General features: G+C 59.0%; 2 protein-coding genes and 1 non-coding gene across 10 annotated transcripts; 1 reads left to right on the top strand and 2 right to left on the bottom strand.

The window, feature by feature from the left end:
* Nucleotides 1-977: 977 nt before the first annotated feature.
* On the bottom strand, nt 978-16054 carry Scamp4 (secretory carrier membrane protein 4). 8 transcript variants are annotated; one of them, XM_047531443.1, is made up of 8 exons: nt 8545-9437; nt 8205-8255; nt 7725-7996; nt 6308-6436; nt 5807-5963; nt 4746-4847; nt 3913-4082; nt 978-2611 (listed from the first exon to the last, which is right to left on the bottom strand). In XM_047531443.1, exons 4-8 carry the CDS (start codon nt 6309-6311, stop codon nt 2091-2093), a joined length of 954 nt encoding a protein of 317 aa, XP_047387399.1. In that variant the 5' UTR covers nt 6312-6436; nt 7725-7996; nt 8205-8255; nt 8545-9437; the 3' UTR covers nt 978-2090. The 8 variants fall into 8 exon arrangements, with proteins under 8 accessions (XP_047387399.1, XP_047387401.1, XP_047387398.1 ...); XM_047531445.1 differs by having other exon boundaries at nt 7725-7992; XM_047531442.1 differs by having other exon boundaries at nt 8582-9437.
* Adat3 (adenosine deaminase tRNA specific 3) lies at nt 9458-16055 on the bottom strand. The gene is made up of 2 exons (XM_047531447.1): nt 15988-16055; nt 9458-10753 (listed from the first exon to the last, which is right to left on the bottom strand). The coding sequence occupies exon 2, from the start codon at nt 10739-10741 to the stop codon at nt 9668-9670; it is 1074 nt and encodes a 357-aa protein (XP_047387403.1). The 5' UTR covers nt 10742-10753; nt 15988-16055; the 3' UTR covers nt 9458-9667.
* Nucleotides 16056-25082: 9027 nt separating this feature from the next.
* On the top strand, nt 25083-25155 carry Trnav-cac (transfer RNA valine (anticodon CAC)). Its single transcript has one exon. It is a non-coding gene; the product is annotated as a tRNA-Val (tRNA).
* The last annotated feature ends 1448 nt before the right edge of the window (nt 25156-26603 follow it).

Here is a 26603-nt window from a genome sequence, read left to right as displayed (position 1 = left end):
ACGCCCTGGGGCCTGAGGAGCCCGAGGGAGCCCCGGCACCACGTGGGGGGTCTGCAGCCACTGTTCGGGGGAAGTGGCGGCAGGATGGCGGGAGGGCCGGTGTCCAGCAGAGGCTGGGACGGGGGCAGCTGTGCCCTCGGCACCCATCGCTCAACGCCGCACACGTGGCACAGGCGTGAGGACGTGCTGTTGGTGGCCGGGCTGCTGCGGCTCACACCGCTGGAGGTGGCAAGGCTGGGGCCACGGTGAGGCAGGACTCTTCCTTCCCAGCCTCGCGGGGGTCCGCCCCAGGCCCCCCAGCCTCAGTGGGGCCAGAGACCCTTGGTGTCCACAGAGGAGTCCCCCGACTGCTGCCTGTGGGGGCCGGGCTCCTCTTCTCAGTGCTCAGACGGGGACCCAGGGCCTCGCATGTGCTAGGCTAGCCTCCCACCACTGAGCCGCACCCCAGCCCTTCTTGTTTTGAGACAGGGTCACATAAGTTGCCCAGGCTGGCCTGGAACTCGCCATCCTCCTGCCTAGGCCTCCTGAGCCGCTGGGATGACTGGCGTGGCCCCAGTTCTGGCGAATTTCCCTTTTATAAAGAGACAGTCGTCCTGACGACCTCAGTATAACGGATTCCATCTGCAAAGATCACCTGAGGTCCTGGGGTTGGGACTCCACCACGGCACAGGGGCGAGGTGCAGTCCACCCTGCCAGCTCCCGGGCTGTCCCTCTGGGTCTCTGCGGCCAAGGCCTGGTCCTGTGTGCCTGCCGTCCACTCCCGCCTCTATAGGGCACTCTGCCCTCAGGGCCAGCGTGGCTGATCTCCTCTCTGAGATGCCCACCCATGCGGAGAACGTGGAGTGTGTGCGAGAACAGGGAGGGGGCCGGGTACAGTGCCCCAGGGACACCTCAGGATCAGACGCAGGCCCTGTGCTCTGGGACCCACTGGTGGAGGGAAACCTGGGGACACACACACAAACAGCCCCTACTCAGTCTGAGGCGGAAAGAGGGTTTATTTCCAGAATAGTTTCACATAGTAAAACCCACCACGCCTCAAAGGTGCAGGGGTGGCAGGTGCTGCTGGCAGTTCAAGGCCCTTCCCACATGGTGGCCACATGGCTCTGCCACCCAGCAGGACCGTCACCGGGCAGGGCAGGCTTCTGGGGGACCCAGGCTTGCACCTGCACCTGGCTGCCTTCGCCTCTGCTCTGGGGTGCAGGACGTGGGTCCCTGGCGCCTGGGTGGCTCCTGGCAAGGGGTTGGTGACCCCATACAGGCGTAGGCCAAAGGGCCCTACCCTGTGAAGGCGTGGCGGCTGGACACTGAGGTTTGGCCAGCAGCACAGGAAGGTCACCAAGGGAAGGCTTTATGCACAAATGTCATCAAAGGGGCTGTAACGGGCCCAGGAGACTGGCTTTTTGGTTCTAGCATTTTCCTAGTTGTGGGTGGCCACGAAGCCTTCAATTCGTCCACGCACTTATTCAGCGTGGTGCCGGCCAGCCCGTGCTCTGGCTCTCCAGGGTCACGGCCATCCTGGGCGAGCGGGGTGGCAGTTTGCTGGACACCTCTGAGGCACAGCTCTGGCCCCGGGCAAGGCCACCCTGGGGCTCTGCCTCTGCTCCCCCACAGCTCCAGCAGGTTCTGCTGGCTTCTGAGCAGGAGGCCCCTGGCCTGTCCGACCTGGCCTCTGCCCTGCCATCTGCCTCCAGTTCACGGGCGCTGCGAGGCTCTGCTCCTTCCAGGTCCTCGCCGCCTCTGCCCGAGGGCCTGGGCCTGGGGCGCAGGGTGCAGGCAGGGCGCGCCCCAGGAGCGGAGGGGCCTGCCACAGCCACACCACAGCCACGCAGAGTTTCAGAGGCTCTGGGCAGGACGCCTGGGGAGGAAGGCAGGACGGCGGACGGGCGGCGCAGGTCACTGTGAAGCGGGCTCTGCCTCTGGCCGTTCCCTGGGCTGGTCCTCATGAGCCACTGCTACAGGAGGGTGACAAGGATACCCAGTGCCAAGCTCTGCATCACAGCCCTGGCCACCACAGGGGACCTGGACCCTGCAAAGGCTCTTCCTGGTTGGCTCTGAGGGCACCATGAGCAGCCTAGAGCAGGGACGCTGCGTCACCAGCTCTGGATGGACAGCTGGCACCAGTCTGCTGCCACCGTCCCCCTGCCCTGCAGCTGGGCCCTCTGCAGCCTGAAGACAGAGGCTGCGTCTGACGGGGTGGGTGCTGAGCGGCACCTGTTCTCAGGAGCGTGAGGCGTCCTGCTGGACAGCAGAGGCCAGAGAGCTGCCAGGCGGGGCCTGCCAGGAGCGCCACTGCTGGGGCAGGAGGAACGCTGGGCCCCCAGGCCTGGCCGGGGAGGCCCGCGGGCACAGACGCTCAGGCTCACGGACCCGAGCAGCAACGGGAGCGGAGGGGCAGGGAAGGCGGGCGGGCGGCACGGCCAGCCAGCTCCCCCTAAGGCCACTGGCTGCCACTGGCCGGGTAGTTGGGCACGGTGGGGTACTCGGGCAGGCTGTTCCCCGAGAAGTTGTTGTACTGGGCCTCCCGTGACGGGGGGTTTCGCCAGGCACCCGTGCTCCACTCTGTCTGTGCCTTCTGGAAGTTTCCACCAGTGCCACGGTAGACTCTGTGCACCTACAGGGTCAGCAGGTCAGGGAGAAAGGTCAGGCCCCTCCTCTCCTGTGAGCGTCCACAGACAGCCTGGGAACACGGCCACCCTTGTCCACCACGTCCTCGGCCACTGGGACGACAGAGCGACAGGGCAGGCCTGCAGGACCGGCCCCGCGGCAGGAGCACCGGGCTGGGAGCACGCCCAGGGTGCGCACACCTACAGCGTCAGGCAGGATGCACGCACGCCTTCCCCCGGGCGGGGGGCCATGCCCGTGGCAGGACAAGAGGCACGTGGACACCAGTGGACAGGGCAGTCAGCCGACCGCCCAGCCACACAGCGCGCGTCGGAGATGCGGGAGATGGCACGGGAAGGTGTCTTCAGCTGGGAAGGAGACCAGGCTAGGCCTCCGGACGCCCCCCACTCCAGGCTTCATGTTTGTTTTGGTGCTGGCGACAGAACCCGGGCCTGGTGCCTGCCAAGCACGTCCTACCCGAGCCGCAGGGGCCACAAAGGGGCTGCCCTGCGGCCTTGGACACCACGTTTGCTGCTCCAAACCAAACCAAGTCCACAGAGACTGGAAGTGCAGCGCGGCCTGGTGGGGGCGGAAGCCTCGGCGCTGTGCAGGGATGCGGCCTCCACTGAGCACCGTGCGCATGGCCACCTGGAGGCCCAGGCCCTGGCGCAAGCCCCTCAGCGACACGCCCGCCTCGCCGGGCGGCTCTCGGCAGTGGCAGGCAGGCTGGTGAAGCCTGGCACACGATGAACCCACCCGGGGCCACCCGTCCACGTCCAGCCAGACGCCAGACTCCACTGGGCTCTGCATGGCAGCATGCTCTCCCGGGACCTGTCCCCCCACAGGGACAGGGCTGCGCCTCTTCCCAAGATGGTGGTGATCTCAGTAAGTGAGAGCAGCTTTTCCACCTCCATGTCCTCTGAGTGCATGGCCTGGTGGGCTGTCTGCCCTTCTGTGCAACCGGCTGAGGACCTGTACCTGGCCTTCGGGTACAGACAGAGCCCAGCCTCAGCCCAAGGTCGAGCACAAGAGAGGCTGCGAGGCTGGCCTCCCACCCTGCCCGACACCATAGGGCCAACAGAGTGGCTTTGCTCAGTCCCCACGCTCCTCTTGAGTCTGAGATCTCAGGGCGTGTCCCCACTGACCCCCCAGGCAGTGACATTCCACAGGTGTGTTGCTGGGATGACGCGCATCCTGCGGGACTCCCTGGGAGAATGAGGCCCTGCCTGGTCTCCCTCCAACTTTCCCAACCTGAGATAGTGAGGGGAGAGGAAGGGCAAGGGCTGCACATCCCAGGACCCAAGGACTCACCTTCATGATGGCAACGGCCATCATGGCGGCTGACAAGGAGAACATGATGGCTGAAAGCAGCATGACCACAGCAGCCCCAATGCTGGTCTGGAAGAAGTTGATCGCTGCCAGCCAGCCACTGCAGGGGGAGAGTGAGCTTCAGCGTACACACCAGGCAAGGCTCTGCTATCCTTCATAAACAAAGAGCTCTGACTAATCAATAAGAAAAATAACTGTTGGAAGAACAGGTATTCAAGGACTACCAGGTGGTTAAAACCACGTGAAATGCTCAAATTACCACCTAAGGTATCCAAGCCAGACAAGGTGTCCTTTCCTTACTACACAATGGTGAGAGAACAGAGATGAGCAGTGCCCTGTCAGCTGCCCTTTGTGGAGGGCAAAGGAGCATCATCCACAAAAAGACAACCGCTCATTCCTTTCTGCTGTTTCACTTTTTTATTTTTAACTTTTTTATTAATCAAATGATACAAAACAACCATCATTCTGTAAATGCCCAAGCACCAGCTGGTCTTCCTACTCAGAGCAAAACCCTTAGCCGCTTCCTGGACCGCTCTCCCTCCTCCCCTGCCCTTGCCCTGAGGCAGTCTTGGGAGGAGGGTGGGGCAGCAGGGAGGGACAGGGTGGCCAGGCAGCTAGTCTGCTGTGGTGAAGAGACTTCAGCTCCCGTTCCAATGCAAATACCAGCCTTGTCCAGCCCACGGTCCAGCCCAATGCCCGCGGCTCCGCCCCTCCCACCCCACCCTCTGCTCCACAGGGCTCTCCCTCCAGCAGGGCTGCTCCACCTTCCTTCCCACCCAGCCCTGGGCTTCCCCAGGGGCCAGCCAGCAGCTTACCAGGCGCCCCATCCTGAAAAGCCAATGGCCTGGATGACAGTCAAGACAAACTGGGCTCCGAAGATGAAGAAGAAGGCCATGAAGTTAAAGGAGCTGTCGGCTCTGAAGGGACAGAGAGCAGCCGCCACTGTGGCCTGGTGCTCCCGACAGGAAGGGCAGGCCCAAGGGGCGGGAGGAGGGGCTGCTGACTCTCGGGCATCGCCACGCAGGTGAAAGTGGGCGCGGAATGAACAGGACATGCCCAGGGAACAGGTACAGGCCAGCTGAGGGCAACGTCCACAGCGCTTGACGCACACGGCCAAAGTGGAGGCAGCCTGGTGTCCACCCACAGACACACGGACACCCAGAGGACGGACACACAGTGCGCGCCATGTACACATGGAGCCTCCTCAGCCAGGGCAGGAGCCAGATGACAGCTGCGGCGTGGACGGACGTGAGGACCTCGTGCTCCATGAGAGCCAGACAGAAGGCCACAGGTGTGACCAGTGACAGGAGGGTCCAGAGACGGACGTGGACCCGCGGGTGCAGGGCTGGAGGGACGGGGCTGCTCGCGGGGACGGGCCTCTCTGGGCCGCAGCCTGCTCCAGAGGTAGGCGGAGGCTGCTGGGGGCCGGTGCCAGGGGCGCCTGGCTGTCAGAACGCGAGCCAGCCCGTGGGCACAGCCTGCCCACCCGACGCAAGTGGAGAAGCTGGGCACGGGCACAGGCCTGTCCCAGGGACTGGGGAGGCTGAGGCAGGAGGATCCCAAGTTTAGTTCAAAGCCAGCCTCAGCAACTTAGTGAGACCCTGTCTCCAAATAAAGAATTTTAAAAAGGCTGGGGATGTGGCCGAGCGGTGAACTGTCCCTGGGGCCCAATCCTCAGTCCCAACCAGATGAGAGAAGAGGCAGCAGCTAACAACTGGGCCAGAGTCCAGGGGAGACCAGGCCCGGGCTCCCTCTGTGTGGGGGGACAGCGAAGGAAGCCAGAAACCCCCAGGCATCTGGGCACCCACCCTTCAGTGCAGACGGCCAGCTGGCACCAGAGGTGTCGAGACCCTGAGGGGGCGGCCCCTCGACCTACCGGAAGGCCTTGTAGGCGGGTCGGAACCAGCAGACGTAGCTGCAGGGGCTGAAGAGCAGCAGCCAGACCAGCGCCAGGCCAAAGTTTGCTCCCGCGCCTCCGCCAGCCCACCACGCCAGGCAGGCCACCAGGTTCACCAAGAGCGTGGCACAGTAGACTGCAGGGAGGGAGAGGCTGGCTGGCCAGGGCAAGGGCCCCAGGGTGCCTCCAGCCCCAACACCCCTCAGGGGAGCGCCTGCTGGGCACGGGCCCCATGTGGCTGTCCCCATCCCCAGTTGCACCCCTGCCTGGAGAACCAGGCCAGGCCGTGGGCCCCGTTCACCAGAGGGGATGATGCTAGGGCCCCCGAGGCTGGCTGGGCGGGCAGAGGCCACTCACTCCCACAGGCTGAGCCCAGCTGTCCACCAGAGGGCCGCCTGGGACGGCATGCAGCTCAGGCTCCGAGGCTGCGGATGGGCGGCTCTCCTCCCGCCCCCCTTGCCCACAGGGTCCAGGGCTCACACATCCACAGCCGGTAGATCCTCTTCACCAGCACCTGGTGCTCGATGGGGATCTCGTCAGAGAAATCCTGGTAGAAGCAGGGCTTGAGCGGGAGGAACCTGGGCAGGGGCGGGAAGTTGTTCTCCTTTCCTGCAACAAGTCCCGTGCACGTGCTGGCGGTCAGCTGAAGACAGCCGAGGCTGTCCATCACAGACCCCAGGACCTGCTACCCCACCTGGCACAGGGGACTGAGGCAGGGCCAGGGGAGGCCCTGAGGTGGGGTCACCCAGGGGCACTCCAGGGTCCTCATGAGGAGGCAGGAGGGCCAGAGTCGGACAGTCTGCAAGAGGCTACACTGCTGGCTCTGGAGCTGGAGGAGAGGGACATGGGCTCTCCCTGGGCCTCACGAGGCCAGGCCGTTGCACCTGGATCTAGCCAGGAAGGCCTGTGTCGGGTCTTGAGCAGAACTCTGAGGGGTGGATTTGTGTGCAGCTTGTGGTGATTCCTCTCTCTACTTTTTGACAATGTCTTTAGTTGCAGACGAACACAATACTGTGGGAAGCCATCGCATCTAGCAGAATCAGACGGTTCCCTCTCTGGCTCCCCTAAGTCCACCCTCTCCTGTCCATCACAGGAGAAGCTCCTCCTGGTCTTGCCTCCATTACCTGTGTGTCTAAAAATAAGAGAGCTGGCGACTCCATGCTGTCAGAGGCCAGGGTGTGGCCAGGCCCGTCACAAGAGTATCGCCCTTGTGCGCTTATTGATAGATGTTTATGCGTAACTGATTGATGAATAGCCAACATCATCCTCCGGCAGTTGACCCTTTTCTCATCCACGTAGGACGTGGCTGAGACCCCCACCCAATGCCTTTATTGTGTCGATTTACTTTTATGCAGTGCTGAGGATCACACTCAGTGACCCACATGTGCCGGGCAGCACCTGGCACTGAGCCCCTCTCTGGCCTGCTGGGGTGATTCCTTGCGATGGCCACAGGATGCTCTGTGCACTCAGCAGCCACTTCCCAACACTGTCGACATCTGTGATCCAGGAAGATTCCAGCACAGTATGTTTCCTTGGGCTTCTGTAACGAAGCCCAAAGACCTGGGCAGCTTCAAACAACTGGAGTCCACCCCCACAGTCCTGGAGGCTGGAGGCTGAGATCCCTGGCCGGCTCCAGAGGGCCCTTCCTGTCCCTTGGCTTATGGGTATGTCACCCCGCCGTCTTCCTGTGTCTGTCCCAACTGCCCTCTTTGCAGACACCCCCTCACTGGACTAGGACCCCCTATACCAGTATGACCTCATCTTAACTGTCACCTGCAAAGACCTATCTCCAAGCAAGGACCCACTGCAGCCCCCGGGGCCGGGATGTGGCAGGTCCTCCCGTGTGACTCGGCATGCAGGCCAGCTGTGCTGCGCCTGCATGCACCACATGCTCTACCTCAGCTGACGCTGCTGCAGGAAACAGCCGAGGCCGACCTGGTCCTCGCGGGCTCCCAGGCTGGCGAAGCTCCTGTGATGCAGTGAACGAGCCACCAAGAGCACAAGACCAAGGGCCACAGGGACTCCAGGACCACAGTGCTGCAGCCAGGTGGCGGGCCAGCCAGTGCAAAGGCCCTGGGGCGAGCACCCAAGGGGCAGGAGGCGGCGAGGCAGCCAGAGGAGCCTTGCATCCCCCACGGGCCCCTTCTCTCTTCACTGGCGCCCTCCTTCCTTTCCAAAGAAGAGACACAGAAAGTGTGGCTCTGCCGCTTCCAACATGGCAGCTTCGCAGGCGAAACGCATTTCATGAGGGTCTAGGCAGCAGGCCCCATGACAACAGGCTGGGGCCGAAGCTCGGGGAGAGGCTAGGTCCCCTTCTGCCCAGGGACACTTCCTGAGTGAAAAGGAGACCCCATCCCCCCATCCCCTGGGGACTTACCCGACATTTCTGCTTTGGCTGACCGGGACGGGAGCTGAAGCCTGCAGCCACCTGAAAGGAGACAGGACGTCAGGGCCACCTGATGCCCAGCTTCAGGTCCAGGGCTGCCCTGGGAAGGGTGCCGGCTGTGATCAGAAAGTCCTGGTGGTGCCCAACCTCCTGTGCTCCTGCCTGCGAGGCCAGCCCAGCTGGGATGCTGGCTCAGCAGGCGCCATGGCCCGGATGTGGGCCGCCAGTCATCACTTCCCCTCAATGCGCCGAGCACCAGGAGGGGAGGGAAGGCTGCAGGGCCCTGGGTCCCTCGTCCCTCCCCACTGCCCCAGCTCCGTGGCCACCCCACCCTGCTCCAGGCTTCCGTCTCCGATGGCTCTAAGCACCTCAGTGCTGCTGCAGGCCCTAGTTTCAGCTAGGTCGCTCAGGACTGCTGTGTGACTTCAGGCAACAGCCACCACCAAGCCACAGTCCTTGTTTGGAGCCTCTCGGGGGAGGCCCCAGTCACAACCCGAGGGGCACCAAGCTCATCACAGAGCAGCCTGGCCCGTGTGGCCCTGCTGCTGTCCGGCAGCTCTTGGTGCAGCGGGTCACACAGGAACGGGGCAGGACGGCACCATGGTGGGAACAGGTCCCTGGGACGCTGCGTTCCGCAGACCCACGCACGGCACCAGCAGCAGGCAGGACTCGCAGGGTCCGGGCTGGCCTCCCTGGGCCTGACCACCTGCGCGGCACAGCGGCGGCACTTCCGGTGAGGCCCTGCTGGTCCCACAGGCACGAGGCAGGCCCCTGCCCTCGGGGCTGCGCCTTGGGCACCTCCTCTCGGGCACGGCTCTGCTCTGGTCCCAGCACGCCTGGCCCTTTCTTGCTGGAGGCCAGGTGGGCTCAGCCAGCCAGTGTGCTGTCTGCTGTGTGGGCACCCTGGGCAGGGCTCCTGCCTGCCCCCATGGGTTGGAACTGACACCAGGCTGGGAGTCCTCGAGGACATGCATGCACACCGCTGGGGACACTGGTAGATGTTTAGAGACCCCCAACTTCAGCCGCAGCCCCGACTGTCCTGGGACACTCTCACTGGCCCTCGCGGGGTCCTCCTCAACACCCGTGAGATACAGTAAGTGGGTGAGACCAGGAGGAGCCTTCAGGTAGGCTGGCTCTGACCTGGCCAGAGGCCAGAGAGGTGCCACCTGGGGCTTCCTCCACCTAGGGGGACGTGCGCGCCCCCTGGCCTGCTGGGTAGAGGCCCTCCCTTGGCAAGTCTCCCTGCAGCACACGGGGGCTCTAGGCAGGCAGCAGCTGGGTTTTGGGTGGTTTATTTTCACACATCGAAGCCGTTCCTGACACAAGCGCAGAGGACCCGAGACTGTCGACCTCCCTGCCCGCCGGCAGAGCAGCAGGCCTGGCCCCGGAGGCGGGCGGGGTGCACGGTGAGGAGAGACAGGCAGGAGGGCAGCCCTGGAGGGCAGCCCGCAGTCTCAGTGCCGCTGGGCCTCGGTGTCAGGGTCCAGGCAGCAGCACTGGTCCTCGAGAACGCCGCGGAAGACCTGGAAGCGGTGGTTGAGGCCGGGCTGGGCGTGCACGCGGAAGCGTGTGCCCAGGGCGCCATCGGGCGAGGGTGCCCCGTAGAAGACTCTCCGCATGCGGGAGTGCACCAGGGCCATGGCACACATCACGCAGGGCTCGCGGGTGACGTAGAGGTCGCAGCCGGTGCACACGTAGGGCAGGCCGTCCTCGTCCCCGGCCTCCAGCTTCCGCACGGTGCCCGCCTGCACGCCCTGGGGGGCAGTGGCCGGGGCGAACGAGCAGGCCGGGTGGCTCCTGAAGCTGCGGGTGCCCCGGCCCTGGCCCTGGGCCACCAGGTCCACACACACCATGACCGCGTGCAGCAGAGGGCTGCCCGCACCACTGCAGTCATGGCCTGTGGCCAGCACGCGGCCCGAGGCCGGGTCCACCACAACTGCTCCCACAGCCCTCAGGCCCTGGGCCGCTGCCCGCCGGGCCACCTGCACGGCCCGCTCCATGTGGCTCTGCATCACCGCCCGCTCCTGTGCTGAGAAGAGCTGTCCGGCCAGGGCGCTGGCCACCTGCTTGTCCTCGTGGAAAGAAGTGGGCCAGTGGGCCTGAGCCTCCTCAAACTGTGCCCTGGTCAGGGGAGGCTGGGCGGGCACAGGCACCAGGAAGGGCTGCCCCAGGCCCTGGGGGTCCACGGCCGGCCACGGCAGGAGCTCGGCCAGAGCGCGCGTGCCTGCGGCTGGCTCCGCCAGGCACAGCAGCAGTTCCAGCGCGTGGGGGCCGTGCGCATCCGCACTGCGCCGCACCCGCTTGAGATGAGGCTGGGCGGGCAGCGGGTAGACGGCCGAGACCTCCCTGAGGAGGCGAGAGGTCTGGCGCTGGTCAAGGACGGGCGCGGCGTGGGCCAGCACCAGCTCCACGCGCCCGGACTGCTGCTCCGACAGGACAGGGAGCGCCCGCCAAGGCGCTGGCTCTCCTCCCGCACTCCCAGCCTTCTCGGGGCCGGGCGGATCCGCGAGGCCCGGCGCTGACTCCATCCGCGAGGCTGACTGTGGGAGAGAGATGGGACCAGAGCGTCATCCGTCTGCTGTGCGCAGGGCCAGCGAGGAGTCCTCCTGAGGGGCGTGGGCTCCGAGGGCTGCGGGTGCCGCGGGTGCGCTCACGCTCACATCTGCACAGAGTCCAAACTGCCTCTGGCTCTCCCAGGAGGTGGGGTGCGACTGACACGCCAAAGGGACATCCTTTCGACGTGCGGCTCAGTGCTGGGCTCATCGGGAGCCACGACCACTAGCACATCCCAGCCGGTTCCATCCCCAAAGGCCTCCAATCACCGCCCCCCCCACACTCCCTGGGCAGCCACTGATCTACCATCAGTGTCTACGGCGGTCAGCGGTCAAGACGTCTGAGCAGCGGATGTGTGGCGGCTTCAGGATGGAGCGTTGCTGTGCCCAGAACAGAGACCCTAGCTGACGGCCAGCAGAGCTTCAGAGACCTCAGTCCCAAGGCCAGAGGAACCAGCGCGAGGCACAGACCCTTCCCAGCCAAGACTCCGGATGAGAACGCAGCCCTAGCCGACCCCTGGACTCCAGCCTGCTAAGACCCTGCGCAGAGGGCCTAGCCAGGCCTCCTGACCACAGAAGAGGGGGCTGGAAGATGGGCATCACTTAACATCTGACTGTGGGGCAGTTTCCCACGTGGTGGCCAGGGACAGACACTCCCAGCTCCAAGGAGAGCGCAAAGCCAGTGCTAGCAGGAAGCGTCTGCCTCCAGGCTGACATGTGCAACAGACACAGCCCTCCCGCAACGGGCACAGGCTTGCCACGCTGACCATGGCCCTGCACCACGCTGGACGTGGGCTTCACCTTGGGTCTGGCTCCCTACCCGCTGCCAGTCACAGCAGAAGCCCTGCAGAAGCCCAGCCAGGCAGGAGGTGGGGCGACACGCAGCCCCTCTCCTGGGGCCCCTGAAGGCTCCTGGACCACAGCACAGGGTGCTGTGCTGAGGGCTTTCTTTCTTGATAGCGTGTTGGAGATTGAGCCCAAGGGCACGTCACCACTGAGCTACACACCCACATCCCCAGACTTTTTTTTTTTAATTTAGAGACAGGGTCTTGCTACGTTGCTTAGCACTAAGTTGCTGAGGTTGTCCTTGAATATGAGAGCCCCCTGCCTCAGCCTCCGGGTTGCTGGGATACAGGCGTGGCCACAGCACCCAGCTTACGCCAAGCGCTTTCTTACAGAGCCTGTCCTGCTATTGCCACTATCATCCCACGGTGCACAGCAAGAAGGCACAGCTGGGCTGGCCATTCCGCTGTGGAGCAGGCTGGCTGGTGCCCTGGTTCCTGGCCCACAGAGTCTGAGAGGTCAGACAGCCAGGGAAGGGGAGGCAGTGCCAGAGACACCAAGCCTGCGCAGCCCCTGGAGATCTGCACTTTGGCCCCCAGATCTCTGGCACAGGCCCATCATGACAACCTAAAGCCGCCAGCTCGGTGGGCCAGGTGCTCGTCCCCATGCCCCTGGGGCCAGGTCTGCCCCCAGCCAACTTGCTCCACCCAAAGGCAGCCCAGGCTGGCACCCGAGGCTTCCTCACGGCACACCCAAGGGTCTCAGTCTGATTCCAGAGAGGCGGAACCTGGGACAGAGGTGCCAGCCACCCTGTGCTCAGCAGAGCAAAGCCCACCCTGCAGGTCTGCAGCCACATCCTCAGAAGGCAGCTGCCAGACTGGCAGCAAGGCCAGGGACTTGGGCTGCCAGGGTTGCCTACCCTCCCTGCCAGGAGGGGTTCTTGGTCCTCAACTGCCTGTGCAGTAGGGGTTCTCCAGAAAATCACGTTACCGTGGTCTTGGGACCCTGATACACTGTCCACACCTGACAGGAAACGATGCCACGCCAGGTATGGTGTCCTGTGTCCAGGTCAGAGGCTGAGCTGGAGGAGGCTTGAGCCTAGGAGGGTGAGGCCATCCTGGGTAACCAAGGCAGAACCACCTCAAAAACAAGTGAGATGGAAGCAGCACCCCAGGTCACAGCCCAGGAGCCCGAGTGGTGGGGGACCAGGGCAGTGCTCAGACACCTGAGACAGAGGTGCGGTGTCACTGTGGCCCTGGAGGGGCTGGCCAGGAGTGCACAGGAAGTACCCCCACAGAAGTGACACCCAGCTGTCCTCAGGGACCCGGTGGCCCTGCACCCCTGAGCCCACACGGTGGATTTGAGACTTGTTCTGAAAGGAAGAAAATAAATGTCCTTGTTGACTTTTTATGTATCAGTCACAGGTCAAAATAACAACGCTCTGTTAAGTAATGCGTATCCTTAGCCAGGTCGCGGCCACACCTGTCATTCCAGCAACTTGAGAGCTGAGGCAGGAGGATCACAAGTTTAAGGCCATCCTGGGCAACTTAGTGAGACCCTGTCTCAAAATAGAAAATAAAAAAAGGGCTGGGTGTGGCTCGGTGGTACAGTACCCCTAGGTTCAATGCCAGGAACGGGGAAAAAATAAAGCATTCTGTTAAGATGAATTCAAATGCTTTTTTACCTTTATTTATTTTTTTTTTTTCGGTACTGGGGCTCGAACTCAGGGCCTTGTGCTTGCAAGGCAAGCATGCTACCAGCTGAGCCATCTCCCCAGCCCTGCTTTTTTACTTTTTTAAAACATGGCTTCTAAAAAGCCTAACACATGGGCCAAGGTGTTGCTTGGTGGCCGTACTTTCCAGCATGCACAAGGCCCTGGGTTAGATGCCAGCACCAAGGGAAAAAGGCACCACCCTTAACGTCACCTGTGTGGCTCATGTTGTCCCTAGCAGAGGGGGCTCTCAGTAGACATGAGATGTGCCACAGACGGTGTTAAAATGACTCTGAATTGCCTTGACCCCACAGTCCTGCAGGGCCTTAGCAGGACCACCCCGCCACCACGCAGAGACGCGGTTATCACACCACGAGACAGGCTCACGGCTTGGCAGCCAGAAGTCCCTGGTGACGGGTTCCAGTATCCGCCAGTCACCCTGCAGGGCACACGGGGCTGCCTTTTTTTTAAGTACTGGGGTTGAACCCAGGGGTACTCCACCACTGAGCCACATCCCAGCCCTTTACATTTATTTTTGGTTTTTTAGTTGTGCACGGACACTTCTTCCTTTCTTCACTTGTTTTTAGTTGCAGGTGGACACAGTACTTCATTTATTTATACGTGGTGCTGAGGATGAACCCAGTGCCTCATACGTTCTAGGCAAGCACTCTACCACTGAGCTGCAGCCCCAGCCCCCTTTTCATTTTTGTTTTGAGATGGGGTCTTGCTAAGTTGCTAAGGCTGGTCCTGAAATTGACATCCTCCTGCCTCAGCCTCCCATGTCACTGTGATGCCAGACGTGCACCTCGACCCAGCCCCTGCCGAGGCCTTCTGATGCGATCAGCTCATCCTGTGCACTGCACACTGGTGAACACGCAGAAGCAGAGGTCTGGTGGGAGCAAGGAGACAGGAAACTGGGAGTGGCTCCTCGAGGGCTTGGTGCCATGGTAATGGCTACCCCGAGGCCCCAAGCCAGGCAGCACCCACAGAAGGTTCACAGCAGCCATCTGGGTCCTAAATTGGTGGCCCAGACTGCCCAGGCCACAAAAGGTCTGCTGTCTCCAAGGCAGAAGACAAACACAGCCTCGTTTGTCCCCAGAGACTGCAACCTCTCTCTGACAGAACACACAGCAGGCAGCATAGCAGCGGCAGGACCACACAGGCCCAGCTCCGGGGAGGGCAGCCACAGACCATGGGCAAGGACCCTCTGCACTTCCTGCAGCACTGCTCCTCTCGGCTGTCGGGTAGCTGCCCAAGGCTGGGGTCCACAGCTATTCCCCTTGGCAGCTGAGGACACTGGCCATTTCTGTCCCTCCCCTCATAGCACCAAGCCTAGGCGAGCAACAGGTCCAGCAGGAGAGGGCAACCACTCCCAGCCTGGTCTGGCTCGATGGAGAGAGGGCAAACTGTTTCTTCGGGGTAAGTGGGCATGTGGGTGAAACTCCCAGCAAGCCAGGCTACCTCCCAGGCAAGGAAGTCAGAGCCTGGACCCAGCATATCGGGCTGGAAACACACAGGCTTGGCCTTGCCACAGAGGCACTCCCTCAGCTCAGACGTTCCCAGGCAGACCTCCATCACAAGCCTCAGCTCCCACTCCTGTGGAATGGGAATTCAATCACTCTCAGGCAGGGATCAGAAGCAAAAAGGGGCAAAATGCACAAAAGGCCCAGCACAGTCCTGGGGCACAAGCCCCACAGCTCCAGAGGGGCAGGTGTCGCGACCATCTCAGGAGGAGTCCAGGAGGACTCCTAGGAAGCAGGACCCAAGCCTGGGCCTGGAAGACAGGCAAAGCGGAGAGGGAATTCCAAGCAGAAGTGCTCAATCTCATTCCAAGAGACACTCGCTTGCAGTTTCCAGGGCTCAGTCCCATAAATATGGGGGAAAAGCGGGGGACCACATCTGCTCCCTAAATGAACAGGGTCTTCATGTAAAACGCATGATACTCCTCTGAGTTGCAGATAAGTCAATAGTCTTTTCAGTATAAGCATATTCCATGCAATATTTGAGATATATGTATGCTTAAAAAGTATCTGTGGGCCCTTCTCTGAACGAAAACTCGAGACCCTCAGGACCCTGGATAGGCTGTGCAAGAGAACCCAGGTCAGTTTATGAAAGGCCCTGAAAATTCACATTTCCAATAACAGCAATGATGTCAATTCCCAGGATGTATAAAAAGACTGGGGTGAGCTGGGTGCAGTGGCACAGGTCTGTAATTCCAGCAAATCACGAGGCTGAGGCAGGATGACCGCATATTCAAGGCCAGTCTCAGCAACTTAGTGAGACCCTGCCTCAAAATAAAAAACAAAGAGTACTGGAGGGAACGTTTGTCTGAAGGCAAACTGGCGACGAGGAGGGGGACACCAGAAGGCGGGAAGTAGGTAAACAAGCAGGCAGGGGACTGGCTGCGGTGACCCAAGGCTGGCAGCACCGGGACAAGATGGGACGCACAGGGTCTCCAGAACCGCTCGGAAGGACGCGCGCAAGCGCACAAATGCAACGGGTTCTGGGTAGGGGCGCGCGACCCTGCGCGCACGCGCAGTTCTCTTGCCTGCCCGCACCCCACGCACGCGCACGCCCACCCGCCCGCCCGAGACGTGCGCAAGCTGGCCGGGCCCACCCCCTCATCCCCGCACGGCCGCCGCCCACCGCCCACATCCCCGTCGCCGCGCCTGTTCCCCCTCCGAGGGAATTTGGGCCGGGAAAACTCGAGTCCCCGACCGCTGCTCACCTAAGGGAGACGGCGCGAGCACCGTGCTTCGCCAAGTCCTAGCAACCGGCTGGCTCCGCCCCGCGGCGCGGAGCACGACGGGAGCGTAGTTCCGGGGGCGGGGCCTGCGCGAGACCGAGGCGGGGCCTGGACCACAATCCCCAGAAGGCTACGCGCGCGCGGCGCCTGGCTCCGCCCTGTCCCGTACCGCGCCCACGTGGCGAGCTCAGAGTCGCGCATCCACACCCTCTAAGTGGCTTGCGGAAACGCGCTACCTGGTGGTGCTTTTAGAAGCCATCAGAGTAGGGACTGAAGCAGGGGAGACGCGACAGCCGTCTGCAGGCGCTCGGAGGACCCGGTCCCCGGACACCTGCGGGGCGCCAGGTCGCAGCGGTGCCCTTCGCTGCGTCGGGAGTGACCGCGGCCTAGGGCCGGTTTTCCAATCTGTACAGTGGACGGCGGAGACGTCATATTGCTCATTGTATGAGCAATTCCGGGGACTCGGTTAAACAGGTGTACCGGGGGAAGGATAATTTGTCACCCAGACACGCGCTTGGCAGGGCCAGGGGACATTTTCGTTGTCGGACTCGGGAGAGGCTGATGGCGTGGAGGAGGCCAGCATGCCGCTGCTCAACACCGTGCCGAGCGCAGGACGCCTCCAGCGCCTGCGGAGCAGAGGTCGGGATCCCGGGCTGAACGCGGGAATCAAGGAAGGGGTAAATCCAGGTCCAAAGGGCGGACAGATGCGCACCTTTCGATTCCCCGCCGTGATAAGGTAGTGCACCCTCCTGCCGGAAGCAGAGGATTTCCCGCCGACTCCGGGGTCTGCGCCTCTGGTGGCTGAAGGGAGGACGCCCCGCGCCGCCCCTCTCTCCTGGCAGCTCCCTTGGCTTGGCCCATTCGCGGGCCAGCGACAGGGAACTAGTGCTTTCAGCCCACCGTCTTTCGTTTTCTAAATAAAAACTCCGATTAAAGTGACCTCTGCTCGTTCTTTTTTTTTTTTCACCTAACTGCACACCTGTCTGTCCTTGGATGTCTCACTGTAGCTAACTGAAAGCCCCTGTTTGGGTGATTGTTAAAAAAAAAAAAAAAAAAAAAAAAAGATGGCCTTTAATTGACAAGCCATTGAAAGCAAGATCTAGTTTTTTTGTATATAAAATGAATATTGAGGCTGGGGATGGAACTCAGTGGTAGGTGCGTTCCTAGCACATTCAAGGCCCTGGGTCCCAACCCTATATGTCTTCATTCCTCAAAATACAAAAGCTGTGCGGTGGAGCTGTGACATGGTGACAGGGTGCGGTGGCTATGGAAAAGTCTGGCAGTTACTCCAGATGTCAATCACATGGTGGTCCCACAGGCATGGCCATAGCAACTCGGGAGACTGAGGCGAGAGGATCATAGGTGTCAGGCTAGCATCAGCAACTTAGGAGGACCCTGTCACAAAATTTAAAAAAGAAAATGATCTGGGGGTGTAGTGCAGGGGTAGAGCACTCTGTACCCCTAGGTGCCATCCTCAGTACCAAACAACAGTGGAGAATGGGAGTGTCACCAAGACTTGTGGACTTATGTGTTTTCCACAACAGCTGAAGGGTGGGAGGGCCTGGGCCCTGCACAAATGAATAGCGAGAGTGGCCTGTCCACAGGGGACATCATTCGACCCTAGTCCAGATCATCTTGTCCGCGGGGGACATCATTCAACCCTAGTCCAGGTCCGCCTCAGGTAAGAGACCCCATGTTCTTATTTCCGGGATGGTCATTGGGGTAGCAAGCCTCACCACAGGACTGGACCTTGGAAGGTGTCCATGTTCTGACCACTTGGTGCCCAGACCCTCATCTGGGCAGAGCACTCCATTTTTCTGTGGAGGACTGTTCCTCCACACACTCAGTCCATGTGGCTTTGGATGCCAGGGCAGTTCTGTAGAGCAGTTCCCTCCTCCTGAACACAGCCATTGGGTCAGGGTTGGATGTGGGACTTACTTTGGACCAATGAGAGCCAGCCCTGGGACTTCAAAATATTAGCCAAGTGGAAATCTTCTCATACCACAGGGTCTTAAACCCAGGACTGGCTACCAAGTATCATTTTTGCCACACAACAGGGAAGGAAACCTAAATAGAAAACAACCAGAACAGAGAGAGAGGATCAGTGCGTCTACAACACTGTCAACATTGTTAAAGCACCTGGATCCAGGTATGCCTGAATCAGCATATCCGTGGCTTTCCTTCGTACGGAAGAAAGCAATTTTAAGTATCTAAATGTACATGGAAGTCCCATAAGAATATGAGACTCAAGGAAATGACCAGATTGTTATTTCACCCTAAGCTACAAAAAAGGTAATACAGAGCTGGCGCTGGGGCACACACCTGTAATCCTGGCCAATGGAAGGTTGAGGCAGGAGGATCACAAGCTTGAGGCCAGCCTCAGCCACTTAGCAAGAACCTGTCTCAGAATAAAAGGTTTGGGGCTGTAACTCAGTGGCAGAGCTCTTGCCAGCATGGGTGAGGCAGTGGGTTCACTCCTCGGCACCACATAAATGTAAACAAAAAAGGTTTAAAAATACAATAACATTATATTGTTTTTAAAAAGGGCTTGGATAAAGAAGGGATTCTATCTTCAGTGGTAAAGTGCTGTGAGTTCAATCCCAGCACCAAGAAACAACAAAATCCAGGCACAATTAGTGTTTAGGACTCTGGACTGCTGGAGGGGTCGAGTGCAGGGTGGAGACCATTGCCCTGCTGTGCAGCAAAGCCTGTCTGTGCTGAGAGTTGTTCTGACCAGCTGTCTTCCCTATTTTCTTTATTTTTTAATTTTTCCTTTATATACTAAGGATTAAACCCAGGGGTGTTTTACCACTGAGCTACATGCTACACCTTACTCAGTCCCTTTCTGTCTTCAGGTTTGGGGGGTTTTTGTTTTTGTTTTTGTTTTGTACTGGGGACTGAACCCAGAGGTACTTACCACTGAGCCACATCCCTTTTTATTTTTTATTTAGTGACAGGGTCTGGTTAAGTTGCTGAGGCTGGCTTTGAACTCACCATCTCCTGCATCAGTCTCCCAGCTGAGGGGATTACAGGGCTACACTCCATGCCAGGCTTATATTTGTTTATTTTTTTGAGACAAGATCTGGCTGAGTTGCAGAGGCTGGCCTCAAACCTGCAATCCTCCTGCCTTAGCCTCCAGAGTTGTTGGAATGACAGGTCAGTACCACTGCACCTGACTCTCTTCCCTTTACTGATTAAAAATTCCTTTGTAGGCTGGGGAGATAGCTCAGCTGGTAGAGTGCTCGCCTCACAAGCACAAAGTCCTGAGTTCGATCCCCAGTACTGCAAAAAAAAAAAAAAAAAAAAAAAAAAAAAAAACACACACACACCCAAAAAAAATTCCTTTGTAAATGTAAATTTCATTTACCAAAGGGGAAATTTGTATTTTATTTTAAGTAGATGAAAGGGAGTGGAAGCATTTTTTCAGTGTTGGCAGCTCCTCAATTTCTTTTTGCTCAAAATAATTAGTATGCCTAAGTGGCACCTGGAGGGGTGGCCTTCTGACTTCCTTCACCTTCTTTGTGGTCTGTTTGCTTTTTTCTTTTTCTTTCCTAAGCTCGTTTAAGTCATGATTTCAGAGCCCAATTGGGATAAAATCCTTTCTTTATTAACATTGTTCATCTTCCAGAATCTTTAAAAAGTAACATGATTTTCAAAACTCTTAAAAGTAACATAGTTTTCAAGACACACACCAGGTGTATTAGGCAGGCTTCCGTTACTGTAACCAGTACCTGAGATGATCAGTTTATAGCGGAAAGGTTAGGATGGGCGCAGCATGCACACCTGCAATACCAGCAACTTGCGAGGTTGAGGGAGGATGATCACAAGTTCAAGTCCAGCCTCAGCAACACAGCAAGATCCTGTCTCAAAATTAAGTGGAAATAAAGAAGTAGGGCACCTCTGAGTTCAGTCCCCAGCACCAAAAAAAAAAAAAAAAAAAAAAATGAAGAAGAAAGGCGCGTGTGTTCCTGAGCTTTGTTACTGTGACAGGTACCTGGGAGGATCAGAGGGACCAGGGGTTTATTTTGGCTTGCAGTCTCAAAGGCCCGTGCGAGGCGAGCTGGCGCCTGCTGTGCCTGTGGAGGCAGACCTCAGTCGGGAGGGCGTGGGCAGCAGAGCGCTCACCTCTGGCTGGGAGGCCAGGAGAGCTTGGCTGAGGTCCACCCTCCCCTGCAAGGTCACGCCCAAGACACGCCTTCCTCCCGCCAAGCCCTACCTCCCAAGTTTCCACCCCCCTCCCAACAGTGCACAGGGATGGGGACGAGGCCTTCCACTTATGGAGGACGTTCCAGGGCCAAATTATAGCAACTGAGTTCGAGTTCAGCGCCAAAAGGCTACGACATCCTGGACTCTCCTGAGCTGCAAGTCAGTCACGGCCCAGGTCAGGCTGCTCGGCTGGGAGGAGCCGTGAAGTCCCAGGTCTCACAGGCCTGCGAGGGTGTGTCCGAGGGCGGGCGGTGCTTCACCTGGAGCCTCTGCCTGTGTCCCCGGGCTGGGGCCCGGCCTCGCGGCGGCCGGCCATGCAGAACATGTCATGTGTCTGGCTCCCGTCCACTGACTTCCTGCATCTGCAGCAGGCATCTCTGAGGGCCCCCGGCTTTTGGCATTGATCCTCAGACCAGGGTCTTCCTGGATATGGGGTCGGGGGCTCCCTCCAACTGCCCCAGGAAGGTGATTTGTAGTCCACCGGAACCAAGGAGAGATCGTTGCTGCCTTTGTCCCAGAGGGCAGAGGACACTTGCTGCCCTGGGAAGTTGGTCCGCAGATTGCCCACCTGGGTTGGTCAGCAACTGCCCAACACAGCAGCCACCTGTCACCACCCACAGAATGGAAAGCACTCAGGTGTCACAGAGCTCTGAAAACCCCCCTATCTGTTCGCAGACCCCACACCCTTCCTGGGCACACATAGTGACCCACTGTTTTCCACCTGCCCAGGTCCCAGAGCTGAGACCAACTGCAGAACTGACCACGGCTGGGACTCAAAGCTCTTCTGGAGCCCAGCCGTCTTCCATCACCTCCCCCGGTCTTCAAGACTCGAAGGGTCGTCGAGTTCCCAAAAGGACAAACTGCAGTCTTCATCTGCTCTCGCCCCACGGTGGCCTCAAAAGGCATGGTCCCTCCCAGCAAGTCGTTCTGCCAGACACCACCTGAGTGCCCCCAATCCAGTTCAGTCCTGGCACAAACTCCCTGGGGGCCCCTAGACGCCCCGGGATCAGATGGCAGTCCTCAGCCCCAGGGGACTTCTCTGTGCTTCTGAGGACCAGCTCTGAGGCAGGGCTCCTGAAACCCTTCCTGCAAGTGGCTCAGAGACCTCGGGGAAGCTGTTTACTGGTTTCTTCTAAGGGATGTTACAGAGGTGCAGGTGAAGACAGGGTGGGCCAGGGAAGTGCAGGGGCCTCCAGGAGCCTTGGTGTGGTCAGCTGCCTAGAAGCTCCCTGAGCCCAGTCCTTTGGGTTTTATGGAGACACCTCGCCACAGGCATGATTGGAGCTTGCACAGCCATGCTGAGGCGTGATTGGACGAAGAGGGTGGACCCCCTGCCCACAACCAGCTGGGAGACCCAGCGAGCCTGTCTGTTCAGGTTCTTCTCACCCGGCCCGTACAGTGCAGGACCCTCCGGGGTGAGGAGTGTCTTGTCCCCAGCTGCACACATGGTGGGTCAGAAAGCTCCTCCTCGACAGAGAGCGGGGAGATGAGAGTCTCACTGACGGCTCGGGGGAGGAGTTACAGGCCAGGAGCACAGGCGAAGAACAAAATGACGCGGTCCGTGTCCTAGTCCTGCTCCCACGAGTCCCGGGCTCCTCATCTGTTTTGGTGGTGTTGCGGGTGGAGCCCAGGGCCTCAGACATGCTAGGCAGTCACTAACCGCTGAGCTACATCCCTGGCCCCTTTTATTTTTTTATTTTGAGTCAGTGTCTTGCAAGTAGTGAGCAGCAGGTAGGATGGCCTAGGGGCCCTTCCGAGACCACTCACACCCAGCACGCCAGGGGCGCATCCCAGCCTGGTGTCAGCAGAGCAGCTCATCATCTGGGACACGGTGGCAAACTGGCTCCCCGCTCACTGGACACCAGAGTAGACTCGTGATGGGGCCCACAGGATCGACCGGGCCCAGCCTCTGGGCCTGACCTCCTCTCTCCCTCCCCACTCAGCATGTGGGGTCAGTGTGAGCCGCACCCCAGCCTCAGGAGGGTAAGTGATCATGGGATGCGGGGTGTCCTGGGGTCCACGGAATCCCTGGACCTAGGGTCTCGCCCTGGGAAATTCTGGCCCAGGGCCATATCTGGGCACATGTGCTCATCCCCACTGAGGATGTCCCTGACGGTCAGGGACACTGCTCGGCCCGTGCAGGGCTCAGGACCCTGCATGAGAAAGCCCCACATGTTCACAGTGCTAAGGGCGAGCCCTGCGTACATCACGGGGCGGAGCGGACTGCGTGTGTGCTCGATCCCTCACTTTCCTCATTTCCTGCAGCGCGGAGGGGAGTCCAGGCCTCACATATGCCGAGCATGCATCCCGCCACTGAGCTGCACCCCAGCCCCTTTAGTTTTCATTTTGAGACAGTTGCCCAGGCCAGCTTAACTTGCCATCCTCCTGCCTCAGCCTCCCGAATCTCTGGGATGCCAGGCGTGGCCTCCATAGGCCTCTGTGCTCACACACGCTGGTCACAGCTGCCCGGGCGTGATGGGCATCTGCCGTGTTCAGATTTGCATCTCCCAGGTGTCAGGAGTGCCCTCGCCCAGTGTCCTCAACGGGAGGGGCTCTTCCAGTCCCACAAGGCTGGAGGGAACACAAAATGGTACAGCCACTGTGGAAAGCCATTGGCCCTTTTGATGACTGGGACTGAATGGTGCCCCACTGTCACGAAATTCACAGATTGAAGCCCTAGGTCTGGTGGGGCTCGGTGGCAGAGTGTTGGCCTAGCATGTGGGAGGCAAAGGGTTTGATCCTCAGCATGGCATAAAAAAATAAAGATATCATGTCCATCTACAACTGAAAATATTTTTAAAAAGAGAAACTGTAAGCCAGGCACAGTGGTGCACACCTGTAATTCCAGTGACTTAGGAGGCTGAGACAGGAGGATCACAAGTTCAAGGCCAGCCTCAGCAACTTAACAAGACATTAAGCAACTTAGTGAGACCTTGTCTCAAAATAAAAATTAAAAAGGACTGGACTTTCGCCCCTTCTTTTCTCCCTGAGCGGACCACATAAATAAAGTCCCTTGTGTGAGAAAGAAAAAAAAAAAAAAAAGGACTGGAGAGGCAGCTCAGTGGTTAAGTGCCCCTGGGTTCAATCCCACAGGACTTCAGGATGTGACTGTATTTGGAGGCAAGACCTTTAAAGAGGTTATTAAGGTAAAACAAGGCAACTAGAGTGGGTCTAATCCAACTTGGTTGGTGTCCTCTGCATGAGGCCCTGGTTTTAATCCCCCGCACTGAAAAAAAAAAGGGGGGTTTGTTTCCACAATAAATTAAATGATGTTACCATTTTTATATGCAGCAGGGCTGGTGTGGCTCAGTGGTGAGCCACTTGTGCCCTTCCTTCCGGCACATGAAAGCCACCGTGTTGAGCTGGTTTCCCTGCGCTTCCCAGCAAGCCGCTGACAAAGCCATCAGAGTGGCCTGTGCAGCTGTGGCCCTGGACCCTGCTCCGGGAGCACGCGCACTCTGACGTCAGCTCGCGGCAAGCCAGGATGAATACACCCCTCTGCCTGAGCCACACTGCAGGGATCCCCTGGGTCTTGTTGCTGTCAGGACTGGTTCCCATCAGCAGAACCGCGGCACCGGCTCGGGCCTGCACCTGCCTGCTCCTTAGAGGCAGGGACGAGCCTCCTTTCTTTCTTCCTTTCAGCACCAGGGCGCTCTGCCACTGAGCTGCATACCCAGCCCTTTTTACTTTTTACCTTGAGATAGGGTCTTGCTAAGTGGCCTACGCTGGCCTTGAACTTGGGCTCCTCCTCCTCAGCCTCCAAGGTGTGGGCCTCCACAGACCTGCCCAGCCACTTTGCTGCTTTAAACAGTATTCACAGCTGTCCATGCCAGGGGCAGTCCAAAGGGGAGCAGCACTTGAGCGGCTAGATACAGTAGGCAGACGGCCCTCCTCCTCCAGGTGGGCGTCACCCACCGCGTGAGGGCCTCCACAGCACCAAGAGGAAGAAGGCGGGGCTTGCCACATCTGCTCCTGCCTGTCACCTCCCCTCATCCCGTCTTCTGGGCCCTGTGGCTGGGATTTCCCCCACGGGCTCGCCTGGTTCTCCATCTGGCCTGTGGTACAGGGTGGGATTTCTCAGTTTCCATAATTTGCACCAGCCAGTTCTTTTTTAAAAATATTTATCTTTAGTTGTCAGTGGATCTTTTATTTTATTTCTATGTGGTGCTGAGACTTGAACGCAGGGCCTCACACATGCCTGGCAAGCACCCTACTGCTGAGCCACAACTCCAGCCCCAGTTCTTTATGATAATTCTCTGCATATATATAGAGTTGGCCCTTCATGTCTGCAGAAATCAGACCTGTGAATTCATCCAACATCTATCAGGAATGTTCAAGACCAGGTCGGGCATGGGGATGACACGTTTCATCCTAGCTATTTGGGAGGCTGAGGCAGGAGGATGGCAAGTTCAAGACCAGCCTGGGCAACTTAGACACTGTCTCAAAATTAAGAAAAAAAAAAAAATGTTTGTTTAAAGGGCTGGAGATGTAACAAAGTGGTAGAGTCCTTGCCCAGGATCCCCAGCACCACAAACATGCAGAAAGAAGCAATTCTAAGTCAGGTGCCAGTGGTCCCACCTACTTGGGAGGCTGAGGCAGGAGAATCTCTTGAGCCAGGAATTTGAGGTCAGCCTGGGCAACATGGAGAGACCTTGTCTCAAAAAAAAAAAAAAAAAATCTAACCAGGCACACGTCTGTAAACCCAGTGACTCTGGAGGCTGAAACAGGAGGATCAAAAGGTCAAGGCCAGCCTCAGCAATTTAGTGCTGAAAATAAAACAATAAGGGGGCTGGGGATGTGGCTCAGTGGTTAAGCACCTCTGGGTTAGAGTACCAAAAAAAAAAAAAAAAATCTACAAGCCAACTTCGGGCTGGGATGTAGCTCAGTTGGTAGAGTGCTTGCCTCACATGCACAAGGCCCTGGGTTCAATCCCCAGCACCGCAAAAAAAAAGCACCAACTGCATCTCTTTGAATGTGCCTGGACTTCCCTATCACCGTCCCAAACAGCACAGTAGAGATGCTGCGCACACATCCGCACTGTGGTGGGAGCACACCATCCAGAGGTGACCCACCAACCCCTGGAGGTCAGGCGGGGGGCAAGGCAGACCACCTCATTCTCAGGCATCCTGGAACCACCCCTGAGGACACTGAGAGACCACCACACCCTGTCACATGCCACGTGACAACATGGGGACACTGCAGCCTGCGATGGCTACCTGTGCAGCAGTGGTCCTGAGGTTAAGCCCTGACACCTGGTGACATAAAGGCAGAGGAATGCAGCCTGTGACTTGCAGCTGGATGAGCCTACCGCTCTGCGAGTGCAGGTCACGCGGCCACCGCAGGCTGCGATGCTGGGGCGGTGACATGCGGCAGTGAGCCTGTCTCTGTGTTTTACTTCTAATTAGAGTATACTCTTTTCTTTCTTTCTTTCTTTCTTTTTTTTTTTTTTTTTTTTTTGTAGTGCTGGGAATTGAATCCAGGGCCTCCCATGAGATAGCAAGTGCTAACCACTTGGCAGCCCTTCCTCAGGCTACGTCCAGTGCTTGACCTACACCACCTGGCTTTGTGCAAACACGCCCTAGAGGTTCCCATGTTGATGGAATTGCCCAACAGCAAAGTTCTTGGGGCATGTCCCATGGTCAAGTGGCCTGTGGCTGTCCATCCCTGGCCCTGCTCCTCTGGAGGATCTGCCCAGTGCAGGTTCCCAGGATGGCCCTTTTTGTACACCCTTCTTTGTTTCAGAACCCAATTCCCAGGGTGGAGCAAGTGGGGGGCCAGGGATCTGGCTGTGTAGAGGGGAGATGAGCTGTGTCCAGGGCTGGTGTCTGGGAGTCCTCTGATCCCCACCCTGGCCCTGGCCCCTCTGGTCCATCGCCAGACCAGCCCTCATCTCTGATCAGCTGGGTCAGCCATGCTATTTTAAGGTACCCCCACTTCCTTCCTTCACGGCAGGCACCCACTTCCTGTCCGGGCCTCACTCCCTCCTCATGGAATGGACCAGGCCTGGACACCCTGTGACTTTTGTTCCTTTACCTTGTCTTCCAGGAAAAGCCTTTCACGATTTGGAACCAGCTTTTCAGGAATGTGCCTGTCATGGGAGAACCCTACCCAGAAGAAGCCGGGTCGCCCAGTCAAGACGTCAGGAGCTCACTGTCCCTGCTTAGAACGCGTCTAGCAGGAAAGAAGCGGGCAGGCAGTTCTGGCCATCTGAGCACCTGGGGCTCCGCTTTCCTTCCTCAGGTTTCCCTGCTCGGTCAGGAGCAGGCTTGAGCCGACGGCCTCGGCCTCCCCCAGAGAGTCTGTGCCTGGCATAAACCCGGCGTCCTACCTGCCGGCGCCCGGGTGCACTGGCAGTGAGTCCTGCTTGGTGGCATCCCCTGGGTGGGGTGCCC

The sequence above is a fragment of the Sciurus carolinensis genome, chromosome 17 (assembly GCF_902686445.1).
Source record: "Sciurus carolinensis chromosome 17, mSciCar1.2, whole genome shotgun sequence".
Taxonomy (NCBI): domain Eukaryota; kingdom Metazoa; phylum Chordata; class Mammalia; order Rodentia; family Sciuridae; genus Sciurus; species Sciurus carolinensis.
Note: the sequence above shows the minus strand (reverse complement) of the source record. Positions and strands in the feature narration are given on the sequence as shown.

What these genes read in the sequence shown, in the direction of transcription:
- Adat3 (XM_047531447.1), bottom strand. Translation starts at nt 10,741, where the DNA reads ATGGAGTCAGCGCCGGGCCTCGCGGATCCGCCCGGCCCCGAGAAGGCT.
- Scamp4 (XM_047531440.1), bottom strand. An exon ending in TTTTCAGGATGGGGCGCCTG is followed by an intron (nt 4,083 to 4,745) that starts GTAAGCTGCTGG and finishes TTGTTTATGAAG; the next exon opens with GATAGCAGAGCCTTGCCTGG. An exon ending in TGGCCGTTGCCATCATGAAG is followed by an intron (nt 2,612 to 3,912) that starts GTGAGTCCTTGG and finishes CTGACCCTGTAG; the next exon opens with GTGCACAGAGTCTACCGTGG.